The sequence below is a fragment of the Saccopteryx leptura genome, chromosome 3, assembly GCF_036850995.1.
Source record: "Saccopteryx leptura isolate mSacLep1 chromosome 3, mSacLep1_pri_phased_curated, whole genome shotgun sequence".
NCBI classification, from domain to species: domain Eukaryota; kingdom Metazoa; phylum Chordata; class Mammalia; order Chiroptera; family Emballonuridae; genus Saccopteryx; species Saccopteryx leptura.
This window is the reverse complement of record NC_089505.1, coordinates 148,434,169-148,458,434: the sequence shown is the minus strand read 5'-3', so window position 1 is coordinate 148,458,434 and position 24,266 is coordinate 148,434,169. Positions and strand designations below refer to the sequence as shown.

Genomic DNA, 24,266 nt, shown 5'->3' with positions numbered 1-24,266 from the left:
CACACCCTTTGTTATGAATTCTTCCTTTATAAAAGCTATGGAAGGGAAAATTATTTAAATGATGACACTGGACACTTGGATATATGAAGGATAAGTGAGAAAACTAATGAGAATCTATTTCTGAAAGGAATATTTCTTTAATTGGGGACTTTTAGATTTTGTGATCCTATAAATTAACAATATTTATGATAAAAAGTGGATACTCATATTTTATAGACACTTTTTTTGTGACAGAGACAGAGAGAGAGGGGGACAGAAAAAGGCACACAGACAGGAAGGCAGAGAGATGAGAAGCATCAATTCTTCATAGCAATACCTTAGTTCATTGATTGCTTTCTCATATGTGCCTTGACCAGGGGCTACAACAAACCAAGGCACCCTTTGCTCAAGCCAGAAACCATGGTCTCAAGCTGGTGAGCTGTGCTCTAACCAGATGAGCCCGCGCTCAAGCCGGTGACTTCTGGTTTTGAACCTGGGTCCTCTGCATCCCAGTCCAATGCTCTATCCACTGTGCCATCACCTGGTCGGGCAACAGACAGGTACTTTTAATCTTTATTTTTTTATCAGGGGAAGTTAAATAAATAAGTACTATCTTGAACATACCCTTATATTCAATTTTTATTATTTTCTCCAGTAAACATAAGTGTAAGCTCTAGAAGAAAAAGAAAACCCATTCTATGGTTGAAATAGAATTTGAGATGATTTTTAATATATGGTAAATTACATTGTTAGGAAGGAGAGAGAGAGATTACTAAAATAAAGGAAAATCTTTAGAATTAAGAAGATACAAGAATGATGATAGAACTTGAAGAGTTGATGCAATTTGAAGAGAATTGAGCAATTTTAGTTGAAAGCATTTGGAATTGATTGTTACAAATTTGGTTGCAAAATAGTTGTCTAGATTTTTGTCATACTTTTTTTTAAGCAGAATTGAACCCAGATGAAAGTAGAAGCAACATTATTTAAAGTCATATTTTGATAATTTGTTCATATTGTATATTATCATAATAAAACTATTCTTGGCAGGCATAAGAAAAATTTCTAACTATAAAAAGAATTTATGAGCTGGAAGGCACATACTAATGTGTTCTACTAGCAAAAAGTATACTTTTTTCATGTATATACTGAAAAGAAATTGTGTTGTATAATAACTGATTAGTAACAAATTTTTAGTGAAGAACAAAACTAAGATTTATTCCAGAACCAGTTTGTACCTATTATGAACATTCAAAACTTCTTACACATTGAATCACTGCATAGAAACAAATCTTTTTCAATAAATAAATAACATCACACACAAAATTTAAAAGACAGAAAGAATCTCAAGGACATTTAATTAAATATATCTCTATTATGATATAGGGATTTGGGCAGAAAATTGTAAATACAAGGGACCAAGACACATATCCAGTGTCTCTGCTAAATTGTAGAATAAAGTATGTTTATACAAGTGGACAAGTCAAGGTAGGGAAAATATGATGATGAGTTTTCTATTTCAAAATTTTATTAATTCTCAAATATTAGAGTGTTTATGTGAACTTTATCCCAATGGATGAAGATAGTGCTAGTCACCAAAACTAAAAGTAAGTATTAATGGGTTCTGAGGAAAAATATGACTTCAATTGTCTTGAGTATAAGATGTTTGTGACATTTCCAATATGAAAGAGTATATTTCATGGTTGTTATGAGTGTTACATAAATATGTGTATGAAGTTTTAAAACAACAAATGATAAGCACTACACAAGTATTCCATAAAAAGTATACAAAAACAAACACCTCAGAAAGGAGATGTATCTGAAGATATATATTAAGTCGTCAGAATTAAGACCAATTCTTGTCAAGGAAAATATATCCTGGATGATTTTCCAGAATACAAATATATACCCTCTTCCTAGATTCTTTTTCATTTCTGTGGCAGACTGTTATTGATTGCCTACCAGTATCTGTCTTATTCTTTTTTTGTGTGTGTGAGATCCCCAGTTTTATTTTAGGCAGCAAAGTACCTAGTAAAAAAGCTATATCTTTTATCCTCTCCTTTGTAGCTATGGGTGGCCAATGAGATATAAATCAAAATTATTGGAAGGACCCTTGGGATAGTCTTAAGAAACATGGCCTTTCTTTTATCATTTTACCATTTCCTCCATATTGCTTACTGAGATACACACATTGTGTTTGGAGCTCTAGTAGCTACCTTGACCCATGAGTCAACATTAAGTATAAAGCCATGTAGATGCACTAAGATAAAGAAAATAAATTTTTGAAAGAGTCTGAGTTCCCAATAATCTAGTAGATCCTCTGAATCACTCCTTGATAGACCATGAAGAGAAAATAGATAACTCAGGTTTAAATTAAAACATTTCCAACCACTTTTCAGACATTGTCCAGTTCACATCTGAGCATAGTCTCAATCTCTATGAAGTTTCATGCAATATTTTATTTGTTATTACTTCCACGCATATCTGATCTATTTGTACTTTTAAGATACTTTATAATTCTAGTCCCATATCTCTTTTATCCTATATTATTAACTTTTAGTGTTCTGTGAAATGATTTTGCCTTTCCTTCCTTACTCTGAATCTTCCTTTAGGCTTTCTAGGCAAGATTAAACACTTACCACTTCTCTGTTTTTCCTTAGTTCTCTTCCCTCCTTGTTCCTTTAATAGGGGTATCCTCCTGAAAGGTCTCCCTTTTGCTTAATGTCTCTTAGAGCATTGTCCAAAATATATAATTAACTCTTAATAGATAAACAGTGTATCATAACCACATACAGCGGAGCTCTTTACATCTTTTCTAACTTTGGCTTGACCCACAGGTTTATTTTTTTGTTTGTTTTAAAATGAAAATCAATGATAATGATGCCGTATAACACATGTTAGAATTCTTTGAGAAGTAGAAATATGTATGAGATTATCATTGGTGTCATTGCTTTTATTTTGTTTCCACAGAATATACTTTCTCCTGATGATTTAGAAAAGTCTAGTAAACAGAGAAAACATATTTCCTCTCTTTTATATGAATCAGAAACAAAAGATATTGGCAAAAAATCAAGACATGTCATTCAAAAAGGTTAGTTATATGAATTTTTAAATTATATTTGATAAATAGATTTTGATTGAGTAATTAAATTCTTTAGAAATTGGGCATGTTAATTGTGAATGATAAATATAAGACTCTATGAGATATATGTTGAACATTCTAGATAAAATATCGATATCTCATTTAACACTATAAATATATACATTCAGACAGTTGTAAATTCTTTCTAATACACATGCTTGCATATTTGCTTCTCAATCATTCAAAAGAATTTTATTATCACTGTTTGGGCATTAAATTATATTTAATGTTTTAGTTTTTATGACGATGTATACCCTACTAACGCAGAGCCGTGCAATATATTAAAAATATTTTTGTTTCCTTATATTATAGTTTTAAGTTGCTTAAAAAATCTCATATCATTTAAACCACTACTTTCCCCAAGCTCATTATACATATTATTTTCCAAAATATTTCTACTTGAAACTTTCATTTTGCTGATTCCTTCAGGACTGCTTACAGTCTAAAGTGGATCCCTTTTATTAAAATTTTACTTAAAAATTAAACTTAACAGGGTGACATTGATCAATAAGAGTACATAGGTTTCAGGTAAACATTTCTATAACATTTGAACTGTTGACTATGTTGTATACCCATCAGCCAAAGTCACATCATTTTCTCTCATCTTATATTTGTCCCTCTTTACACCCTGCCCCACACCCCTCCCACACATCGCCTTCCCCACATCCCCCTTCCCCTGGTACCCACTTCACATTTATCTATTTCCATGAATCTCAAGTTTATATCCAACCTATGTGTGAAATTGTATAGTTCTTAGCTTTTCATGATTTACTTATTTCACTCAGTATAATGTTCTCAAATTCCATCCATATTGTCATAAATGCCAATATGTCATCATTTCCTATGGCTGAGTAGTATTCCACTGTATATATGTACCACATCTTGTTTATCCAATCCTCTATCAAGGAACACTTTGGTTGTTTTTATTTCTTGGTAACTGGAAATAATACTGTAATGAACATGTGGATGCATGTGTCTTTATGTACTAATGTTTTTGAGTTTTTTGGTTAGATACACAGTAGAGGGATTGCTGGGTCATATGGTAGTTCTATTCTTAATTTTTTGAGAAAGCAACATACTTTCTTTCTTAATGGTTGTGCTAATTTGAATTCCCATCAGCAGTGCATGAGGGTTCCTTTTTCTCCACAGCCTCTCCAACACATATTACCTGTCTTGTTCATAATAGCCAATCTAACAGGTGTGCAGTGATATCTCATTGTAGTTTTGATTTTAATTTCTCAAAAAGCTAGTGAAGATGAGCATCTTTTTATATATCTTTTGATCATTTGTGTGTCTTCTTGGGAGAAGTATCTGTTCAGGTCCTTTGCCCATTTTTTAAATTGGGTTGTTTGCTTGTTTCTTGCTGAGCTTTGTGAGTTCTTTATATATTTTGGATGTTAACCCCTTATCAGAGCTGTTGTTTGCAAATACCATTTTCCATTTAGCTGGCTGCCTATTTGTTTTGTTATCAGTTTCATTTGCTGTGCAGAAGCTTTTTAGTCTGGTATAGTCTCATTCATTTTTGCCTTTACTTCCACTGTCTTTGGGGTCAAATTCATAAATTGTTCTCTAAGGCCAAGATCCATGAGTTTGGTACCTGTTTTCTTTTAAGTAATTTATTGTTTCAGATTTTTAGGACTTTGATCCATTTTGAATTAATATTTATGCAGGGGGACAAACTGTAGTCAAGTTTCAATATTTTGCATGTGTTTTTTCAATTTTTGCCGGAACTATTTATTGAAGAGGGTTTCTTTTCCCCATTGCATGTTATTGGCTTCTTTGTCAAAGATGATTGGCTCATATACATGTGGTTTTATTTCTGGGCTTTTGAATCTGTTTCATTGGTCTGTATATCTGTTTTTCTGCCAACACCATGCTATTTTGATTAACATGGCTTTGTATATAATTTGAAGTCAAGTATTGTAATACTTCTGGCTTCATTCTTTTTCATCAAGATTACTTTAACTATTTGGGGGGGTTTATAGTTCTATACAAAACTGGTGATTTTTCTTCTATTTCTTGAAAAATTGGCATTGGAATTTTGATGGGGACTGCATTAAATCTGTGTATTGCTTTGGGTAAAATGGAAATTTTAATTATGTTGATTCTTCCAATCCATGAACATGAAATATTTTTCTATTTTGTTATTTTGTTGTTGTTTTTTATTTTTGTTCAATAATGCTTTGAAATTTTCAGTATATAGGTCATTCAGCTCCATTGTTGGGTTCATTTCTAGGTATTTTTATTGTAATTGTAAAAGGAATCGGTTTCTTTTCAGTTCATTTTCTAAAGTTTTATTGTTGGTGTATAGAAAAGTGACAGACTTTTTATATTGATTTTGTATCTTGTAATTTTAATGAATTGGTTTATTGTTTATAATAGTTTTTTTATTTTTGTTTTTTGTTTGTTTGTTTATGGTGGAGTCTGGTGTGTTCTATATACAGAATCATGTCATCTACAAAAAGTGATACCTTTACTTTTTTTCACTTTTATGGTTGCCTTTTATTTATTTCTCTTGCCTGCTTGCTCTAGCTAAAACTTCTAGAACTATATAGACTAAGAGTGGAGAGAATGGGCAGCCTTCTCTTGTTTCTAATTTTAAAGAAAAACATTTAGTTTTTTATTATTTAGTATATTAGCTGATGGTTTGTCATATACAGCCTTTATTATATTATACTTTCCTTCTTTTCCAATTTTATTGAATGTTTTGAATGTAAAGGGATGTTGTATTTTATCAAATACCTTTTCTGCATCTATTGATAGGATCATAAGATTTTTTCCTTTCTTTTGTTGATGAAGTGTATTATATTAATCAATTTACATATGTTGAACCATCTTTGTGCTTCTGGAATAAATCCCACTTGATTATGATGTACTATTATTTTCATGTGTTTTTGTATTCAATTTGCTAGTATTTTGTTTAGGATTTTTACATCTGTATTCATTAGAGATATTGGTGTGTGTGTGTGTGTGTGTGTGTGTGTGTGTGTGTGTGTGTGTGTGTGTGTTACCCTTGCCAGGTTTTGGTATGAGGGCTATTCTGGCCTTATAAAATGTGTTAACAAGTGAACCTGACTTGAAGGAACTGCTAAGGTAAAGCCAGCCCTGGCCTTATAAAATGTTTTAGGGAGAATTGCTTCTATTTTTTGAAAGACTTTGAGGAGGATAGATACCAAATCTTCTTCGAATATTTTATAGAATTCACTAGTGTAGCCATCTGTTCCTGGACTTTATTTTTGGGAAGGTTTTTGATAGTTGTTTCTATTTCCTTCTTGCTTATCAGTCTATTTAGATTTTCCACTTCTTCATGATTCAGTTTAGGAACATTGTATAGTTCTAGGAATTTATCCATTTTTACTAGGTTGTTAAATTTGGAGGCATATAATCTTTTATAGTATTCTACTATGATCTTTTGATAGTATTCTACTATGATCCTTTGTATATCTGTGATGTGTGTGGTTATATCTCCTCTTTCATTTTGGATTTTGTTTAAGTGAGTCCTTTCTCTTTTTTCCTTAGTGAGTCTAGCCAGAGGTTTGTCAACTTTGTTGATTTTTTCAAAAAGCAGCTCTTTGTTGTATTAACTTTTTATTTTTTGTTGTTCTCTATTTCATTTAGTTCTGCTCTAATTTTTACTATTTTCTTTCTTCTACTGACTTTAAGTTGCCTTTGTTTTTCTTTTTCTAGTTCTTTCAGATGTGAGTTTAGGTTATTTACTTGGGGTCTCTCTTATTTTTTGATATAAGCCTGTAATGATATAAACTTTCCGCTTATTACTGCTTTCACTGCATCCCAGTATTATAGTATTGTTATTTTCATTTGTCTGTATATATCTATTGATCTCTGCTTTTATTTCTTCTTTGGCCTAGCCATTTTTTTAGAAGATTGTTGTTTAATTTTCACATTTTAATGGGTTTCTTTACTTCCTGTTTACTGCAATTTCACTGTGGGTTTCTTTACTTCTTGTTTATAGCTAATTTCAAAGCCATATGGTCAGAAAATATGATCGGTATAATTTTAATCTTCCTGAATTTGTTGATGTTAATTTTGTGGCCCAACATATGGTCTATCCTTGATATTGTTTCATGCACATTGGAGAATGTATTATCTAATGTTTTGGGATGTAATGTTTTGTAAATGTCTAGTGTGTCATTAAAGGCTTCTATTTCTTTATTGATTTTCTGTTTGGATAATCCATCTAAAACCATCAGTGATGTGTTGAAATCTCAAAGTATGTTGTGTTTTGTTTGTTTCTATTTTTAGATTGGATAGTATATGTCTTATATATTTTGGTACTCCCTGTTTTGGTGCATATATATTAAGAGCCAGAGGTGGATTAAGGTCAGTTGAGGCCCTGGGCACAGAAGAAAATATTAGGCCCCTTACATTAGAAAAACATGTAAAGTTGGAGTTTTGTGGGGCTCTTCAGAATTTGAGGACCAGGACATGTGCCTGGTATACCCACCATGAAATCCGCCTCTGTTAAAAACTATTGTCTTCTTGATACAATGTCCCCTTTATCATTATGAAATGTTCATCTTTGTCTCTGGTTACCTTTATTGTCTTGAAGTCAGTGTTTTCAGATATGAATATAACTACACTTGCTTTTCTTTGGATATTATTTGCTTGGAGAATCATTTTTCAGCATTTCACTTTGAGTCTACTTTTGTTCTTGCAGCTTAGATATGTGTCTTGAAGGATTTTAATTTTTGATTCAATCTGCTACTCTGTGCCTCTTTATGAGTGAGTTCAATCCATTTACATTTAGGGTAATTATTGACACTAGAGGGTTTTCTATAGCTATTTCATGTTTGGTTTTCTGGTAGCTCTGTGTCTCATTTGGTTCTTCTCTTTTGTGTTTCAGTCACTTGTTTTTGTTTATTAGTATTCCATACTTATTTTCTCTGATTTTTTGTTTGTTTGTTTTAAAGCTCTGTGTTTTAGTAGGAGCTTTTCTGTGGTTGGTCACTATTAGGTTAATAAGGGAAAAGTTGTTTTGTGTACAAGAGTCCTTTGTCTTATGAGTTCTTCTGCACTCCATCCTCCTTTGCTACTGAAGGTCCTTATACTCTTCCATTTTATGTTGTTGTCACAAATTACTCTTGTTTTTTTTTAAGATTTTATTTATTTATTATAGAGAGGGAAGAAAGAGAGAAGGGGGGGAGGAGCAGGAAGCATCAACTCCCATATGTACCTTGACCAGGCAAGCCCAGGGTTTTGAACCGGCAACCTCAGTGTTTCTAGGTTGACGCTTTATCCACTGCGCCACCACAGGTCAGGTCATTGTAACTTTGTTGAAGATTTTACTTGCAGTTTTTATTTGTTTTGTTCTTTTTATGTGGTCAAATAACCCCCTTTAGTATTTCCTGCAGTGAGAGTTTCCTGGTGATAAATTCACTCTGCTTCAGTATGTCTGCAAAAGTTTTTATTTCTCCTTAAAATCTGAAGGATAACTTTGATGGATATATTATTCGTGGCTAGTAGTTCCTCTCTTTCAGTACTTTAAATGTTTGGGTCCATTATCTTTTGGCTTGCAGAGTTTCTGCAGATAAGCCTGGAGATAACCTAATGGGCCTTCCTTTATATGTTATGTTCTTTTCACTAGCTGCCTTGAGGATTCTATTTTTATCATTGATTTTTGACAATTTTATTATAATGTGTCTTGGAGTTGGTCTGTTTGGGTTGAGGTAACTTGACATTCTATTTGCTTCTTGGATTTGAGGCTCACATTCTCGTTTGTTTAAATAGGCTCTCTATTCCTTTCTCTCTCCCTTTTTTTCTGATATACCCATTATTCTTATATTGCTTTTTTTCTGACAGAGTCAGATATTTCTTATAGAGCTCTCTAATTTTTTTTTAATTCATGAATATCTCTCCTCTTTTCTCTCTAGAATCTCTAGTTGCCTGTTTTTGATGTCACTAATTCTTTCCTCTATCTGGCTTGTTCTATTAGCTAAACTTGCAGCTTCAGTTTTAATTTATCTCTGTTTTTAAAGTTTTAATCTCATTAAGTTGTCTATTGGTGTTTTCTTGCATATTGTTGAGTATTTTCATAATTTCAATTTTGAATTCTCTATTGTTTAAATCCAAGGTTTTCATGTGATTGAGATTTTTTTCTAAAATTTTTTTTATTTTTTTTCTGAACTACGTCTCTGTCTTATGTAGCTAGGGTAGTCTATTTCTTCTTCCTTGATGTCATTTGAAAGTGGTATTGTTAAGAACTCTAACAAAAAAAAAAACCCTAAAAATTGAAAACTAAAAATGAATAAATACAATAAAGCCCTGGCCGGTTGGCTCAGTGGTAGAGCGTTGGCCTGGCATGCAGAAGTCCCAGGTTCAATTCCCGGCCAGGGCACACAGGAGAAGTGCCCATCTGCTTCTCCTCCCCTCCCCCTCTCCTTCCTCTCTTCTCTCTCTTCCCCTCCCACAGCCAAGGCTCCATTGGAGCAAAGTTGGCCCAGGCGCTAAGGATGGCTCTGTGGCCTCTGCCTCAGGCGCTAGAATGGCTCTGGTTGCAACAGAGCGATGCCTCAGATGGGCAGAGCATCGCCCCCTGGTGGGCATGCCAGGTGGATCCTGGTTGGGTGCTTGCAGAAGTCTGTCTGACTGCCTCCCCTTTTCCAACTTCAGAATAAAAAAGAGAAAAATACAATAAAAATATAAAAATTTAAAAAATAATGACAAGTAAAAAAGAAAATCCACAGAAAACAAAGATAAAAAAGCTGCCAAAAAACTAAAAACAAAAAAACACTCATACAAATATTAGAATAAAATATATGAAAATTAAAGAAAATTTATTTCAAAAGAAATAAAAGAAGAAAAGGTAAATAAGAAAAAAAGGAAAAATAAATTTTCATTTTGAGAGGTTACTCTTTTTTCAAGTATATGTCACTGTATTACAAGTTTTAGCTCTGTGAAATTTTTGGGCTGTCCTCTGCTCAGATGTTACTGTCACAATGATATAGGTAGAGCTGCAGTCACATTGGTGGGTGGGTGGTGTTGTGAAGGCTTTAAGGATTTATGGCATTATCAATGGTTGTGGATGCTCTTCCCCACATCTCAACAGACCAGGGCATCAGATGTGGAGCACCTCTGTTCTTCTGGGGAGAAAGTGGGTCTGTAGAGTTAGCTGTGGGTCTGTCTCTGCCACTCTTTGTACAGTGAGATGAGGGAGGTTGGATCTGGGAGGCAGGACCCATACTTTGGTTTTCTCTGTCTCTGCACTGTGTGTAGGCTGCGAGCAGACCATGGGAACACTGGGTATGACCCCTTGTTCTGCTACCATTTTAATTTTGTATCTCTCCCTCTGCTGCTCAATCTCTTCACTACTCTGGGCAGAAGGAGGCCAGGACACTCCAGGCATTCTTCTCAATTTCCCAGCAGACAAAACCCAGACAGTCCAAGTTCCTTCTTCCCCATAGTCTGGCAGAGAAAAAAAAAAAAAACCCAGTCACTCCAGGTTTGTCTCCTGTCTGGAGCCAACCTTGATTGCATTTTATCTTCTTCCCTCTTTTCATTCCATCCCACCTTTAGTCTATTCAGTGAACAGATCTTTCAGGCATGCTTGAGAGCCTAGGTGATGTTTCTTCACTGCATTGTAGTTGTTCAACTTTTTGACATTTCAAGGGGAGAGGTCAGGAGTGTCTGTAACACTACTATTACTCTAATATCATCTCTCTCTAAACCTGATCTTAACAGCTACTGTTTTTCACCTGTGGTCGCAAGAATTTATTTGTCTCTGTGCTTTGTTGGGAATCTAGTTTCCAGGAGTCTATATATTATTGTTTCTTGATTTATTTTATTATTTTAATGCAGTGTCTTCTTCATTAGTTTATTGAGAAATTATACTTGGGAGAAATTCTTTTAAAACCTGAAAAACCTAAATAGGTCTTTATGTTACACTTATATGTGGTTGATGATTTGACTGTGTAGAACCTCTTTCAGAATTTTTTAAATTACTTTTTCTTCTAGCTTCCAGTGTAACCTTTAAAATGTAAACTGCCATTTAGTTCTTAGTTTGTTGTATATGAATGTCTGTTTATTGTTTTTCCACTCTGACAGGAAACTTTTAGGATTTTCTCTTTATAACAGCTGTTCTGCAATTTCTCTGTTATTTGTTTCATAGACACTTGTTTTATAGCTAAGATGGATTATCTTTTCTCTTAATTTATTGTGGCTTTTCAATCTGAAAATATTACTCAGTCTAGGTATTTCTCTTTATTATTTTTATGATAAAATATGTACAACAGAAAACTTACCATTTTAACAGTATTTAACTGTACATAAGTACATTCACATTGTTGTGCAACCATCCTCTCTCTTTTTCCTGATCTTCTAGGTAAGTTTATTGATCTTGCTTATCTTTTTGAAGACCCAAATCTTTTTCTTATTGATTTCCCATATTGTTTTTATAACTCTATTCTCTATATTGCTTTTCTAATATTTATTATATCATTTTTTTCCTTCTAGCTTTGAGTAGAGTTTGCTTTTGGTGTTAGGTAAGTTATTAAGAGACCTTATTTTTTAATGTAATCATACATAGCCATACACTTGCTTAACAGTGATTTTTTCTGTATTTCATAGTTTTAGGATATTGTGTTTTAATTTCTATTTGTCTCAGATATTTTATAATTTTCACTGTGAATACTTCTTTGAAACATTTACTGTTAAATAGTGCCATTTAATTTCCACATATTTGTAAACTTTTTAGTTTTCATTATGGTACTGTTTTAGTCTCTTGTGATGGGAAAAAATACTTAGTATAATTTCAGTATTTTTAAATATATTAAGATTTGTTTTATAAATGTACTGTATGTCCTGAATAGGTATCCTTGTGCACTTGAGAAAAATGTCTAACCTCCTATTGTTGGTAGACTGTTTTGTGTGTATGGCTGTTTGGTCCAATTGCCCTACAGTGTTGTTTAAGTCCTACATTTACTTATGAATGTTCTCTCTGGTTGTTCTATCCTATATTAAAAGTGAGCATTGAACTCTCCTACTATTATTGTAGGGGTGTTTTGTTTCTGCCTTCAGTTCTGTAAATGTTTGTATACTGTATTTTGAACCTATGATTTTTGGTGCATTTATGTTTATAATTATTATAATTTTTTGATAAATTTTCTTTTATTATATAATGTTGTTATTTGTCTCCTTACTCAAGATCTACTTATTTAAGTGTTAATCTCATCTAAAATATATTTTTACAGAGACATCTAAAATAGTGTATCATGGTTTAAGCAAATTGCCACATAAAATTAACTACCACAGACAGTTTTACTAAATATAGAATTCTCAGTTGACAGTATATAAAATTTCAGCTCTTTAAACATATCATCCTACTGCCTTTTAGTCTGCAGTGTCTGCTGATAAATTTGTTGACTGTCTTATTGGAAAATCACTTCTATATAATAAGTCAGTTTAGGCTTTCAAGATTCTTTGTTTTTGTTATTGTTTTTATTTTGTTTGTGTTTGTTTTGACAGTTCCTTTATAATGTTTCTCAATGTAGATCTCATTTTGTTTATCCTACTTAGAGTTTGTAGAACTCTGTTGATTTGTAAATGCATGTGTTTCTCAAATTTGGGAAGATCATTATTTCTTTAAATAATCTCTCTACTCCTTTTTCTCTTTTTCTGGCACTCCTATAATACATGCATTGACCCATTTGCTGTAAGTTCCTTTGTCTCTGTTTGCTTTTCCTCCTTCTCTTTACTCCTCAGACTCTATTATTTCAAATAACCAGCCTTTAATTTTGCTGATTACTATTCTTTTTCTTCAGGTATCCTGTTGAACCCCTCAAGTAGATTTTTCAATTTGGATATTTTATCATCTTTCTAGAACTCCAATTGTTCAGATGGACCTCCTAGACTGATCTTCTAATTTTTCTATGTTTTATTACTTATGTTTTCATCTTCTTTTATATTTGTTATCTTTTTTTTAGGATTTTACTTAATTTTATCTTCTGCTTGTATGTTTTTTTAATCACATAATCAATTTCTAAAATACTTACAGATGTTCTTGATTCACAGATGCAATATCTTCTCTACATTACTGAGAATATTAATACCATACAGATTTGTTTTTGTTAGTAGTTCTTCTGCATGCTGAATTCTATTCCCTCCTAGTTTATTTATTCTTACAGCTTCTCTGAATAATGCTGCTAATCTTTGTTTTTCACTTATAATTATGAATAATGTTCTAAAATGCTACTTGAAAATGGATTATATACATGGTTGGGTGTTATTGATTTGTAGTTTTAAATAGAATAATCAAGTGGAGTCCAGATTCTTTACTCAAGGACCTATGATTTGGGGTTTCTTAAGAAGACTCTTTCAATATTTTTTTCTGTGGTATATGAGTAACTGCATTATTCTCAGCAAAACTTGGCATAGCATTTTTATTTTATCTCCCAGTTTTCAGTCAGGTACCTCATTTTCTATCCTTAATTGTACCTGATGTTCCTGAATCAAGAATCTTTTTGGTTTACCTTCTCCAGAGAGTGAATCCTTATCAGGGCATAGGAGTTTAGGAAGTCACCTGGTTATGTGTGGTAGCCAAGAATTGGTTGATCAAATTATGCCTTTCAAACAGTTCTTTAAACTATGCTTTTAATTCCCATCTCAGGCCTGACCAGTGGTGGTGCAGTGGCTAAAGCGTCAACCTGGAAACGCCGAGGTTGCTGGTTCAAAACCCTGGGCTTGCTTGGTCAAGGCACATATGGGAGTTGATGCTTCCTGCTCCTCCCCCCTTCTCTCTCTCTCTCTCTCTCTCTCTCTCTCTCTCTCTCTCTCCCCCTTCTCAATAATGAATAAAAAAACTATCAATGAACAACTAGGGAACTGCAACGAAGAATTGATGTTGCTCGTCTCTCTCCCTTCCTGTCTGTCCCTGTCTGTCCCTCTCTCTGACTCTCTCTGCCACCAAAATAAATAAATAAAATAAAAAATAATAATAATTAATTCCCATCTCAGTGTTCTACATTGTGTATCACCCCCCCCCTTTTTTTTTTTTTTTTGCTTCCTTGCATTAAAACAAATTTCAGCTTTTTGTCAGTTACCTTTCATCTATTAGCTTTCTACCTTGCAAATGTTTCTGGAGTAACTGCTCTATTTTGCCTTTTTCCTCATTAGTTTTGCATATTTATTTTGTTTTTGATCATGGTATTGAGGGATAAAACATGTTTAAACTCTTTTTTGTTAAATTTATCAATGTAATATTGAATAATAGGATCATATAGGTTTCAAATATACATTTCTATGACATATAATCTGTATATTGCATAGTGTGCCCATCTCCCAAAGTAAACCCATATTCCGTCACCATACATTAGGCCCCACCTAACCCCCAGTACTCACCCACCCACCCACCCTTTCCATCTTATAATCACCATACTATCATGCTATTGTCTATGTCTATAAGTCTTAATTTTATATTCCTCATATGAATGAAATCATAGGGTTTTTAGCTTTTTCTGTCTGACTTATTTTGGTTAGCATAATATTCTCAAGGTCCATCCATGTTGTTGCAAATGGCAGTATTTCATCTTTTCTTATGGCTGAGTATTATTCCATTGTATATATGTGCCACGTCTTCTTTATTCAGACCTCTATTGATGAACACTTTGGTTGTCCTCATGTTTTGGCCACTGTGAATAATGCTGCAATGAACATATGACTTCACAATAAATAGTTCAAATAAATGCTTTCAAATTTTTCAGGTAGCTACCCAGTAGACGGATTTCTGGGTTCTGTAGTAACTTTATTTCTAATTATTTTTGAGGAACTACCAAACTGTTTTCCATAGTGGCTGTACCAATCCACATTATGACTAGCAGTGAATAAAGGTTCCCTTTTCTCCACAACCTCTCCAACACTTGTTATTATCTTTCTTGTTGATCATAACCAATCTAATATGTATGAGGCGATATCTCATTGTAGAGTTTTTTTGTTTGTGTGCTTGTTTTTGAGAGAGAGAGGAAGGAAGAGAAAAAGTAAAGCATTAACTAGTTGCTCCACTTAGTTGTGCAATGATTGTTTCTCATCACTGTGGTTTTGATTTGCATTGCGCTAATAGATATTGCAGTTGAACATGTTTTCATGTATCATTGGCCATTTAGATGTCTCTTAGGAGAGGATTCTGTTCAAGTCCTTTGCCCATTTTTGTTGTTGTTTTGTAGTTTTCTGAAGTGAGAAGCAGGGAGACAGAGAGACAGACTCCTGCATGGGCCCAACCTGGATCCATCTAGCGAGCCCACTAGGATATTGCTCCATTGCAATCACAGCCATTCTAGCACCTGAGGTGGAGGCCATGGAGCCATCCTTAGCACCTGGGCCAATATTGCTTCAGTGGAGCTTTGGCTGTGGAAGAGGAAGAGAGAAATAGAGAGAAAAAAGAGGGGAATGGGTGAAGAAGCAAATGGGTGCTACTCCTGTGTGCTCTGTCTGGGAATTGAACCAGGGACTTCCACATGCTGGGCTGATGCCCTACTGCTGAGCCACTGGGCCAGGGCCTCCTTTGCCCATTTTTAATTGGATTGTTTGTTGGATGTTGAGTTGTATTTCCTTATATATTTTGGATATTAATCCCTCATTGGAGCTATTGTTTGCAAATATCATTTTCTATTTAGTTGTTTGCCGTTTTGTTTTGTTGGTGTTTTTTTACTGTGTAGAAGCTTTTTAGTTTGATATAGTTCTATTCATTTGTTTTTCTTTACTTTCCTTAACTTGTGGTCAAATTTGTAAAATATTCTTTATGACCCAGGTCCATAAGTTTTGTAGGTATGATTTCTTCTAAGTAATTTATTGTTTGAGATCTTTTTTCATGGCAACAAACTGGAGTTTAATTTCATTCTTTTGCATGAGGCTTTCCAATTTTCCCAGCACCATTTATTGAAGAATTTCCTTTTCTCCATCGGTGACTTTGGCTCCTTTGTCAAAGATTATTTGCCCATATATATGTGTTTCATTTCTGGACTCTTAATTTTGTTCCAATGGTCTGGGTGTCTGTTCTTTTGTTCTCTTGATTATCGCATCTCTGAAGTATAACTTGAAGTCAGGTAGTGTGATATTGTTAGCTTCCCCCCCTCATCCCCTGAGGATTGCTCTTTTAAGTCTTTTGTAGTTCCATGCAAACCTGACTAATTTTTTTGTTGTTCTAATTCTTTAAAATATGGCATTGGGATTTTGATAGGGATTGCATTAAATTTGAATATCCCTTTGGATAATAGATCATTTTAACTATGTTAATTGTTCCAATCAACAAACGTGAAATATCTTTCCAGTTCATTGTGTCTTTTTCAATCTCTTTTAATAATGCTTTGTAGTTTTCAGTATTTAGGCTCCTCACACCCTTTGTTAAATTTATTCCTAGGTACTTTGTTCTTTTAGCAGCAATTGTAAAAAGAATTTTAAAATTTCTTTTACTGAAGTTTCATTGTTAGCATATAGGAAAGCAGCAGCTTTGTGTATATGAATTTTGTATTTTGTAAATTTATTTTGTTTTTTTAATTTTTTCTAGTAGTTTTTGGTGGTGCCTTTGGGGTTTTCTATATATAAAATCATGTCATCTGAAAAGTGGCACTTTTAGATCTTTCCAATTTGACTGACATTTATTTATTTATTTATTTACTTATTTATTTTCTTGACTGATTCTGGCTAGGACATTCAGAACTGTATTGAATAAGAGTGGTGAGAATGGGCATTCTTGTTCCTAAATTTAGAAAAAATATTTTATTTTTTTTATAATTTAGTATGACATTAGCTGATGGTTTGTTATATATGGCCTTTATTTTGTTGAGATACTTTTCTTCCATACCTATTTTATTGAGTGTTTAACTATAAATTGATGCATATTTTACTGAATTCCTTTTCTGCAACTATTACTAGGATCATGTAATTTTTGTTTTTTGTTTTGTTAATGTGATGTATTACATTGATCCATTTGTACGTGTTGAAACATCCTTGTGCTCCTGAAATAAGCTCCATTTAATTGTGATGTATTATTTTTTAATGTTGTTGTATTCTATTTGTTAGCGTTCTTTTAAGGATTTTTGCATCTGTATTTCTCAGAGATATTGACCTGTAGTTTTATTTTTTGTTGTAGTCCTTGCCGGGTTTTATTTATTTTTTATTTATTTATTTATTTTTTTCATTTTTCCGAAGCTGGAAACAGGGAGGCAGTCAGACAGACTCCCACATGCGCCCGACCGGGATCCACCCGGCATGCCCCCCAGGGGGCGATGTTCTGCCCCTATGGGGCATCGCTCTGTTGCATCCAGAGCCATTCTAGCGCCTGAGGCAGAGGCCACAGAGCCATCCCCAGCGCCCGGCCCATCTTTGCTCCAATGGAGCCTTGGCTGCGGGAGGGGAAGAGAGAGACAGAGAGGAAGAAGAGGGGAAGGGGGGGAGAAGCAGATGGGTGCTTCTCCTGTGTGCCCTGACCAGGAATCGAACCCGGAACTCCTGCACGCCAGGCCAATGCTCTACCGCTGAGCCAACCGGCCAGGGCTCTTGCCGGGTTTTAGTATCAGGATTATGTAGGTCTCATAAAAATTGTTAGGAAGTATTTCCTCTTATTTGATTTTTAAAAAGAGTTTGAGAAGAATAGGTACCAATCTTCTTTAAATGTTTGATAGAATTCACTAGTATAGCCATCTGGTGGTGAACTTTAATTTTTTGGGAGGTTTTGATAGTTGTTTTAATTTCCTCATTGTTTACCAGTCTATTTAGGTTTTCCAGTTCTTCATGCTTTATTCTAGGAAGGTTATATAGATCTAGAAACTTATTCATTTATTCTAGGTTATTGATTTTTTGGCATTTAGCCTTTCATAGTATTCTGGCATGATCCTTTATATATCTGTTATGTCTGTGATAACCTCTACTCTTTCATCCTCTTTTTCATGAGTCATTTCTCTTTTTTTTCTTAGTGACCCTAGCCAGGGGTGTGTAAATTTTATTCATCTTTTCAAAAAGCCAGCTCTTTGTTGTATTATGTTTTTGTATAGTCTTTTTTTCTCTATTTTACCCAACTCTGCTTTAATTTTTATTGTTTTTTTTTTTTCTTCTGGTGACTTTGGGTTGCCTCTGTTCTTCTTTTTCTAGTGCTTTAGGATGTAATATTAGGTTATTCACTTGGGATTTTTTCTTGTTTCTTGTGATAGGCCTGTAAAAATGTAAGATTTCCTCTTACGACTGCTTTTGCTGCATCCCAGAAATATTTATATGTCATATTGTCATTCTCATTTGTCTCTCTTTTGATTTCTCTTTTTATTTCTTCTTCTACCCATTTTTAGTATTATATTATTTAATTTTCACATTTTTTGGTTTTTTTACATCCTTTTTGCAATTGATTTATAATTTCAAAGTGTTGTGGTCAGAGAATATACTTGATATAATTTTAATCTTGTTGAATTTGTTGAGGCTAGTTTTGCAACCCAACAAATGGTACACTATTGAGAATGCTCCATGTACATTAAAGAAGAATGTATAATCTGACGTTCTGGGATAAAAAACTCTGTATATGTCAATTATGTACATTTGATCTAATGTGTCATTTAAAGCCAATATTTCTTTACTGATGTTCTGTTTGGATGATCTATCCAGAATTACCAATGGAACATTAAGATCCATAAATATAACTGTGTTTTTATCTGTTTCTCCCTTTAGTTCTGTTAGTAATTGCTTTATATAGTTTGGTATTCCTTGGTTGGTTGCATATATATTAAGAATCATGATGTCTTCTTCAGGTATTGTCCTCTTTATCATAAAATGTCCATCTTTATCATTATAAATTGTCCAATTTGGTCTCTTATGACTTTTGTTATCTTGATATTTGTTTTGTCAGTTATAGATATGGCCACACCTACCTTTCTGTTGATGGTATTTTCTTGAAGAAACATTTTCTATCCTTTTCCTTGATTCTAATTTTGTCTTCCAGCTTAGATTTGTCTCCTAAAGGCAGCATATCTTTGGTTTTCCTTTTTTGATCCAATCTGATATCCTGTGCTCTTTTATTGGTGAATTCAGTTCTTTACATTTAGGGCGATTATTGAAGAATGAGGATTTCCTATAGACATTTTATTTTCTAGTAGCTCTGTGCCTCCATTGGTTTTTTTTCTTTTTGTTTCTGTCTGGTTTTTTTGTTTGTTTGGTTGGTTGGTTGGTTTCTTGTGATATTCCATACTTATTTCTTCTGTTTCCTCTTTTTTTAAGCTCTGTCTCAGTTTGTGTGTGTGTGGTGACCATTGATTACTGAAAGAGAAAGTTTATCTGTACAGTAACCCTTTTTCTGTTGACTTCATCTGCTCCCCATCATCCTTTGCTACTTCAGACCTTTTCCCCCTCTTATTTTATGATTTTATTAACATAAATTGTCTCTGACTATACTGTAAGTTTGACAGAGATCTTCCTTGTAATTTTGTGACATTTTGTTCTTTGAATCAGGTGAAATAACCCCATTGAGTATTTCCTGCCACGGAGGTTTTTGGTGATAAATTCTCTTAGCTTCTGTATGTCTGGAAATTATTGTTTCTTAATACTTAAAAGATAGACCCTGGCCAGTTGGCTCAGCGGTAAAGCATTGGCCCAGAGTGCGGAAGTCCCAGGTTTTATTTCTGGGCAGGGCACAAAGGAAAAGCACCCATTTGCTTCCCCACCCTCTCCCTACTTCTTTCTCTCTGTCTCTCTCTTCCCCTCCTGCAGCCAAGGCTCCACTGGAGCAAAGTGGGCTTGGGTGCTGTGGATGGTTCTGTAGCCTCCACCTCAGGTGCTAGAATGGCTCTGGTTGCAATGGAGCAATGCCCCAGATAGGCGGAGCATCACCCTCTGTTTGGCATGCCAGGTGGATCCAGGTTGGGCATGCATGTGGGAGTCTGTCTCTCTGCCTCCCTGCTTCTCATTTCATAAAAATACAGAAAAAAATATATTTACACACACTCAAAGGATAATTTTTGCTGGATATTTTATTTCTGGCTGGTAATTTCTCTCTTTCAGTAATTTGAATATTTGTCTCCACTCTCTTCAGAAATGTAGAGTTTCTGTGGAGAACTCCATTGATAACCAAATAGGCTTTCCTTTATATGTTACTTTCTTCTTTTCCTGGGATGCCATGAGAATTCTTTTTTGTAAGTAATTTTTGACAATTTTACTATGTACCTTGGAGGAGGCCTCTTTGGATTGACGTAACTGAGTGTTCTGTTTGCTCTCTCCATAGGTTTCAGAGGTTAACTATCCTTTTGCTTATGCTTTATTTCCCTTCTCCCTCTCTTTTTCTTTAAGTATGCCTATTATTCTTATATTACTCTTTTTGAAAGAGTCCGGTAGTTCTTGTAGAGCAATTTCATTTTTTTGTTGTTGTTGAAGTCTTTCTCTTCTTTCCTCTGCAACATTTCTGGATTTTTATTGTTGATATCACTAAATTCTTTTCATCATATGATCAGCTCTATTTCCTATGTGTACCAGTTAATTTTTTATCTTTTTTTATTGAGTTCTTCGTCTTCAGAATTTCTATTTGTTTCTTTTTTAAAATTTTCATCTTTATTAAAGTATTCATTTTGTTCATTAATTTGTATTCTAAATTCATTAATTTGCCTGTCTGTTTTCTCTCATCTTGTTGAGTATTTCCAAAACTTCAACCTTGAATTTTCTGTCATTTATATCCCCTATTTCCATGTGTTTAAGTTTGCTTTTTATAGATTTTTAAATTTTCTTTCTAAACTGTGTAGCTCCCATGGTTATCCATTGTGTTTGATGACTCCCCCTCTTTCTAGGCATTTGTACAAGAGGCTCTTTCTATTATTTTCCAAGAGATGGCACTGAATCACAGGTTTTTAGCTCTGTGAAATTTCTATGCAGACACCCACTGTGATGCTGGGGGTGGGTTGGGTTGAGGAAACCCTATAAGAAAAGCAAATAATTTTCTCATATTTTCTCATAATTATTTGCTTTTCTTATTGGCAAAGGTGTACTGGGCCTCCATGTGGTATCCCCTCAGCCTCTACTGGGACCTAGACACAGAGCACCCTATTTGCTCATGGGAAACAGTGTTTCTGTAGTGTCAATTTTTAGTTATGCAGCTAATGTATTCTGCTTCCTAACACCAACTGTGAAGGGGCTGAGTTCTGGAGGATGGGAACTGCAAGGCTTTGTGTCTTTTATTTTCTCTTTCTAGAATGTCCACTGCTGGCCCACTGCAGGAACCCAATCTTGTCTGAGAGCTGTGTCCCCTACCCAACTCCCCAAACTCAACTAAGCTGCTACTCCCATTTTTATTCCTGTGAGAGTACCCAGTGATTCTCTCCCCTCCTCCCAGAAGAAAGAAACCCAGGCTCACTTTGATTTCTACCTTCTCTGTACTGACCACCCACTCATGCTACAGTGAGCACTCAGCTGCAAGGTTGCATTCTTGGCTCCTTTTTTGTTGTTTTAATGTGTGGCTATCACAGATGTGCTTGTATGCAGAGTTAGGGTTCCTTTATTGAGTTATAGCTATTCAAATTATTGTAATTTCAAGGGAAGAGACCAAGGACCTCTCAAAACCATCATTTCTCTGACTAATATTGTTGAGCAAATGAGTTTGTAAAATTTGTATTTTTTTAGTTTGCTCACTTTTAGTGTTAAAAAATGGTGCTGGGCAGCACCAGGTATGTGATCTGTGAAATTATTAATTACCTTCCTGCTTGGCAAGGGCCATTGTTATGCTAATGTTGCTGGAGGAGAGGTATTCTCTCCAGAAAAGTTTTAAAAGGAGAGAAGAGTAGCCATTTTTACAGAGTTTGTGAGAAAGAGAGAAGAGGCCAAAATGGCAGGGAAAGAGAGAGAAGCAAGTTTTGCAGAGTAAGAAGCCATGTTAGCAGATAAGAAACCAGAAGTGAGGGGCTTTGGGACTGGTGAGGCCTTTGATTGTAGGAGAAACCAGAGAAAATTGTCCTGGTTGTGGAACTGGATAATGTGTCAGTAGCTTTGTGAGCTCTGAATGAGTAAAAGGGAAGTGTTTTTCCCTGTGTGTGTTTCTCATCAGCTGGTACAAAACTTGAATAAAGGAATGGGCCACCAGTTTTTGGTTCTACTGTTTCTTTACTGTCTGCCAGAATCCAATGGGAACCTGCAAGTGCATGGCCACAACGGCAGTGACTACAGGCCATACAGATGTCGTCCTGTTTAAACTATTTAATGTATTTAACCTGATATCTTTGTTAATATTTTAAATTAAATTGAGTTGTATCCCCAGATTTCACATTAAATATGTGGGAGGAAGAAAAAGTAAAAAGAAGAGAAGCGAATTTTAGGACATCTATCCTCTTCCAGGCAAAGGATGTCTAAACCCTTGGAAAACAATATCATAAATCATGCAGAGCCCTTACTGACTTCCTTCTTAAGTATAGGCATTGTGTAGCCACAAGAAATAGACTATGAAAATTTAAAGTGTTAGCCACCCATGGGCTAATTAGTGCCACTTTGTAACATTTAATTTAATTTATTCTTTTTTTTTTTTTTTTACAGATGAGGAAAGTGAATTTTAAAAGCTAAGATAATTTATTCAAGGTCACATAATCCAAAAGTGTCAGAGCTGGTGCTACTTCCAGGCTCCGTTTCCTCATACAGAGTCCAGTGCCTTTTCTATTTAACCATGCCTTCTGAGGACTATAAATATATATATATTTTTATAAATATATTTTTATGTAATAATTAAATCATATGCATGGGAATATGGTTGTATTGGATGAAGCTATTTGAATCTATAAAATCTAATACACTTTGTCATACCCTTTGTTATTTTAAACATTGTACAACCACCCATTTTATATAAAATTCTATTATTTTAAAATATTTCTGATGTTTAAAAGGCCATGGGAGTTGAAAAGTATCTTACTTATCAAAAATTATTAGAATTAGAGTTAAAAATAATATTTTTCTCATATTTTATTTTATTCACAGCAAATTAAATTATACCTGCTTTAAAAAATGGTTAAATTTAAAAGTAATTAGAAATTGTATTAATGTTACTAGAACAAATTTTTTTTGGCATGAGTTTTATCTTTTATCAATTCAATGTTTAAAACTACTTTTATTTTCTTTCACAAGTATTTTGTTACTCTTTAAATATAGGTGTAATATCTTTCTATTTGGGATTATTTTAGTCCATTTTACCAACTTATACACATTAGCATTATAGTCAAGGTCACATAGCATGACAAATACCTTTTCTTCTTGACAGTGTGTCTTCTTTCCTAAATATAATTTTTTTCTTTCATAATGATTAATATTACTTCTTCTCTTGCCATACTCAACTATGGGCTCATAAAACCTTAGTTTGGAAGGTGAGGAAGTTTGGCAGTCTCCTTCTACCATATAGTTAATATTAAGTAATATTATTGTGTTTGAGATACAGAAAGGTCTGGACTAATTGTTTCCCTTCAATAAAAGTTTAGCAATGCCTGGAGTACTGATTGAGAATAATGCTGTGATAGGCTCCTAAGAAGTAGCCTCTTTTAGCCTTCATGGTTTTCATAAGGAGAATCTTCTTCTATCCTGGCTCCTACCTATTTCTTGGTGTTTGCTAAAACTTAAGTATGATAAATGCTAAGTTCATTAGATCAAACTTTTCATTGTTATTGAAATATTCTATTTCCTTGCTGATTCTCCTTTTGTCTATTTAACCAAAAAGTGTGAGACATATATTGAAGTATTTTGTTATAATTTTGGATTTGTTTGCTTCTCCCTAATTATATAAAAATTTTTTTTTACATCTCGAAGTGATTTTGTTAAGGATCTATATGATTGTGATTGTTACATACTTTTGGTGAATTAAACCTTTTAGTATTATGTGTTTATCTTCTTTATCCATAATAATGTTTTTTCTTATAGTCTATTTTGTCTTATATTAGTATAGCTGCACCAACTGTATTTTAGCTAAATTTTCCTAATATATATTTTTTATGCTTGTGACATTTTGCTTTATATGTGTATCTTAAGATAGCAAATACTTGGGTCAGCTTATTTAGAACATTTGTATGCATTATATTTACGAAAAGAATTAGGCCTGTTTCTGTTGTCTACTTTGTTTTCCAGTTTGTTCTACTTCTTCTATTTCTGTTTTCCTTTCTTGTTTTTTTTCATAACTGCTATCTATATTTCCTCCTTTGCTTTGACTTTT

At 33.9% G+C, this 24,266-nt stretch overlaps 1 protein-coding gene across 1 annotated transcript in view; it reads left to right on the top strand.

The window, feature by feature from the left end:
• The window catches only part of LRRIQ3 (leucine rich repeats and IQ motif containing 3), a 177,232-nt gene that overhangs the window by 91,007 nt on the left and 61,959 nt on the right, over nucleotides 1-24,266 (top strand). Inside the window, exon 5 of the mRNA XM_066372202.1 lies at nucleotides 2,947-3,067. Within this exon, the coding sequence (XP_066228299.1) occupies nucleotides 2,947-3,067 (121 nt within the window). The remainder of the gene's footprint in view (nucleotides 1-2,946; nucleotides 3,068-24,266) is intronic.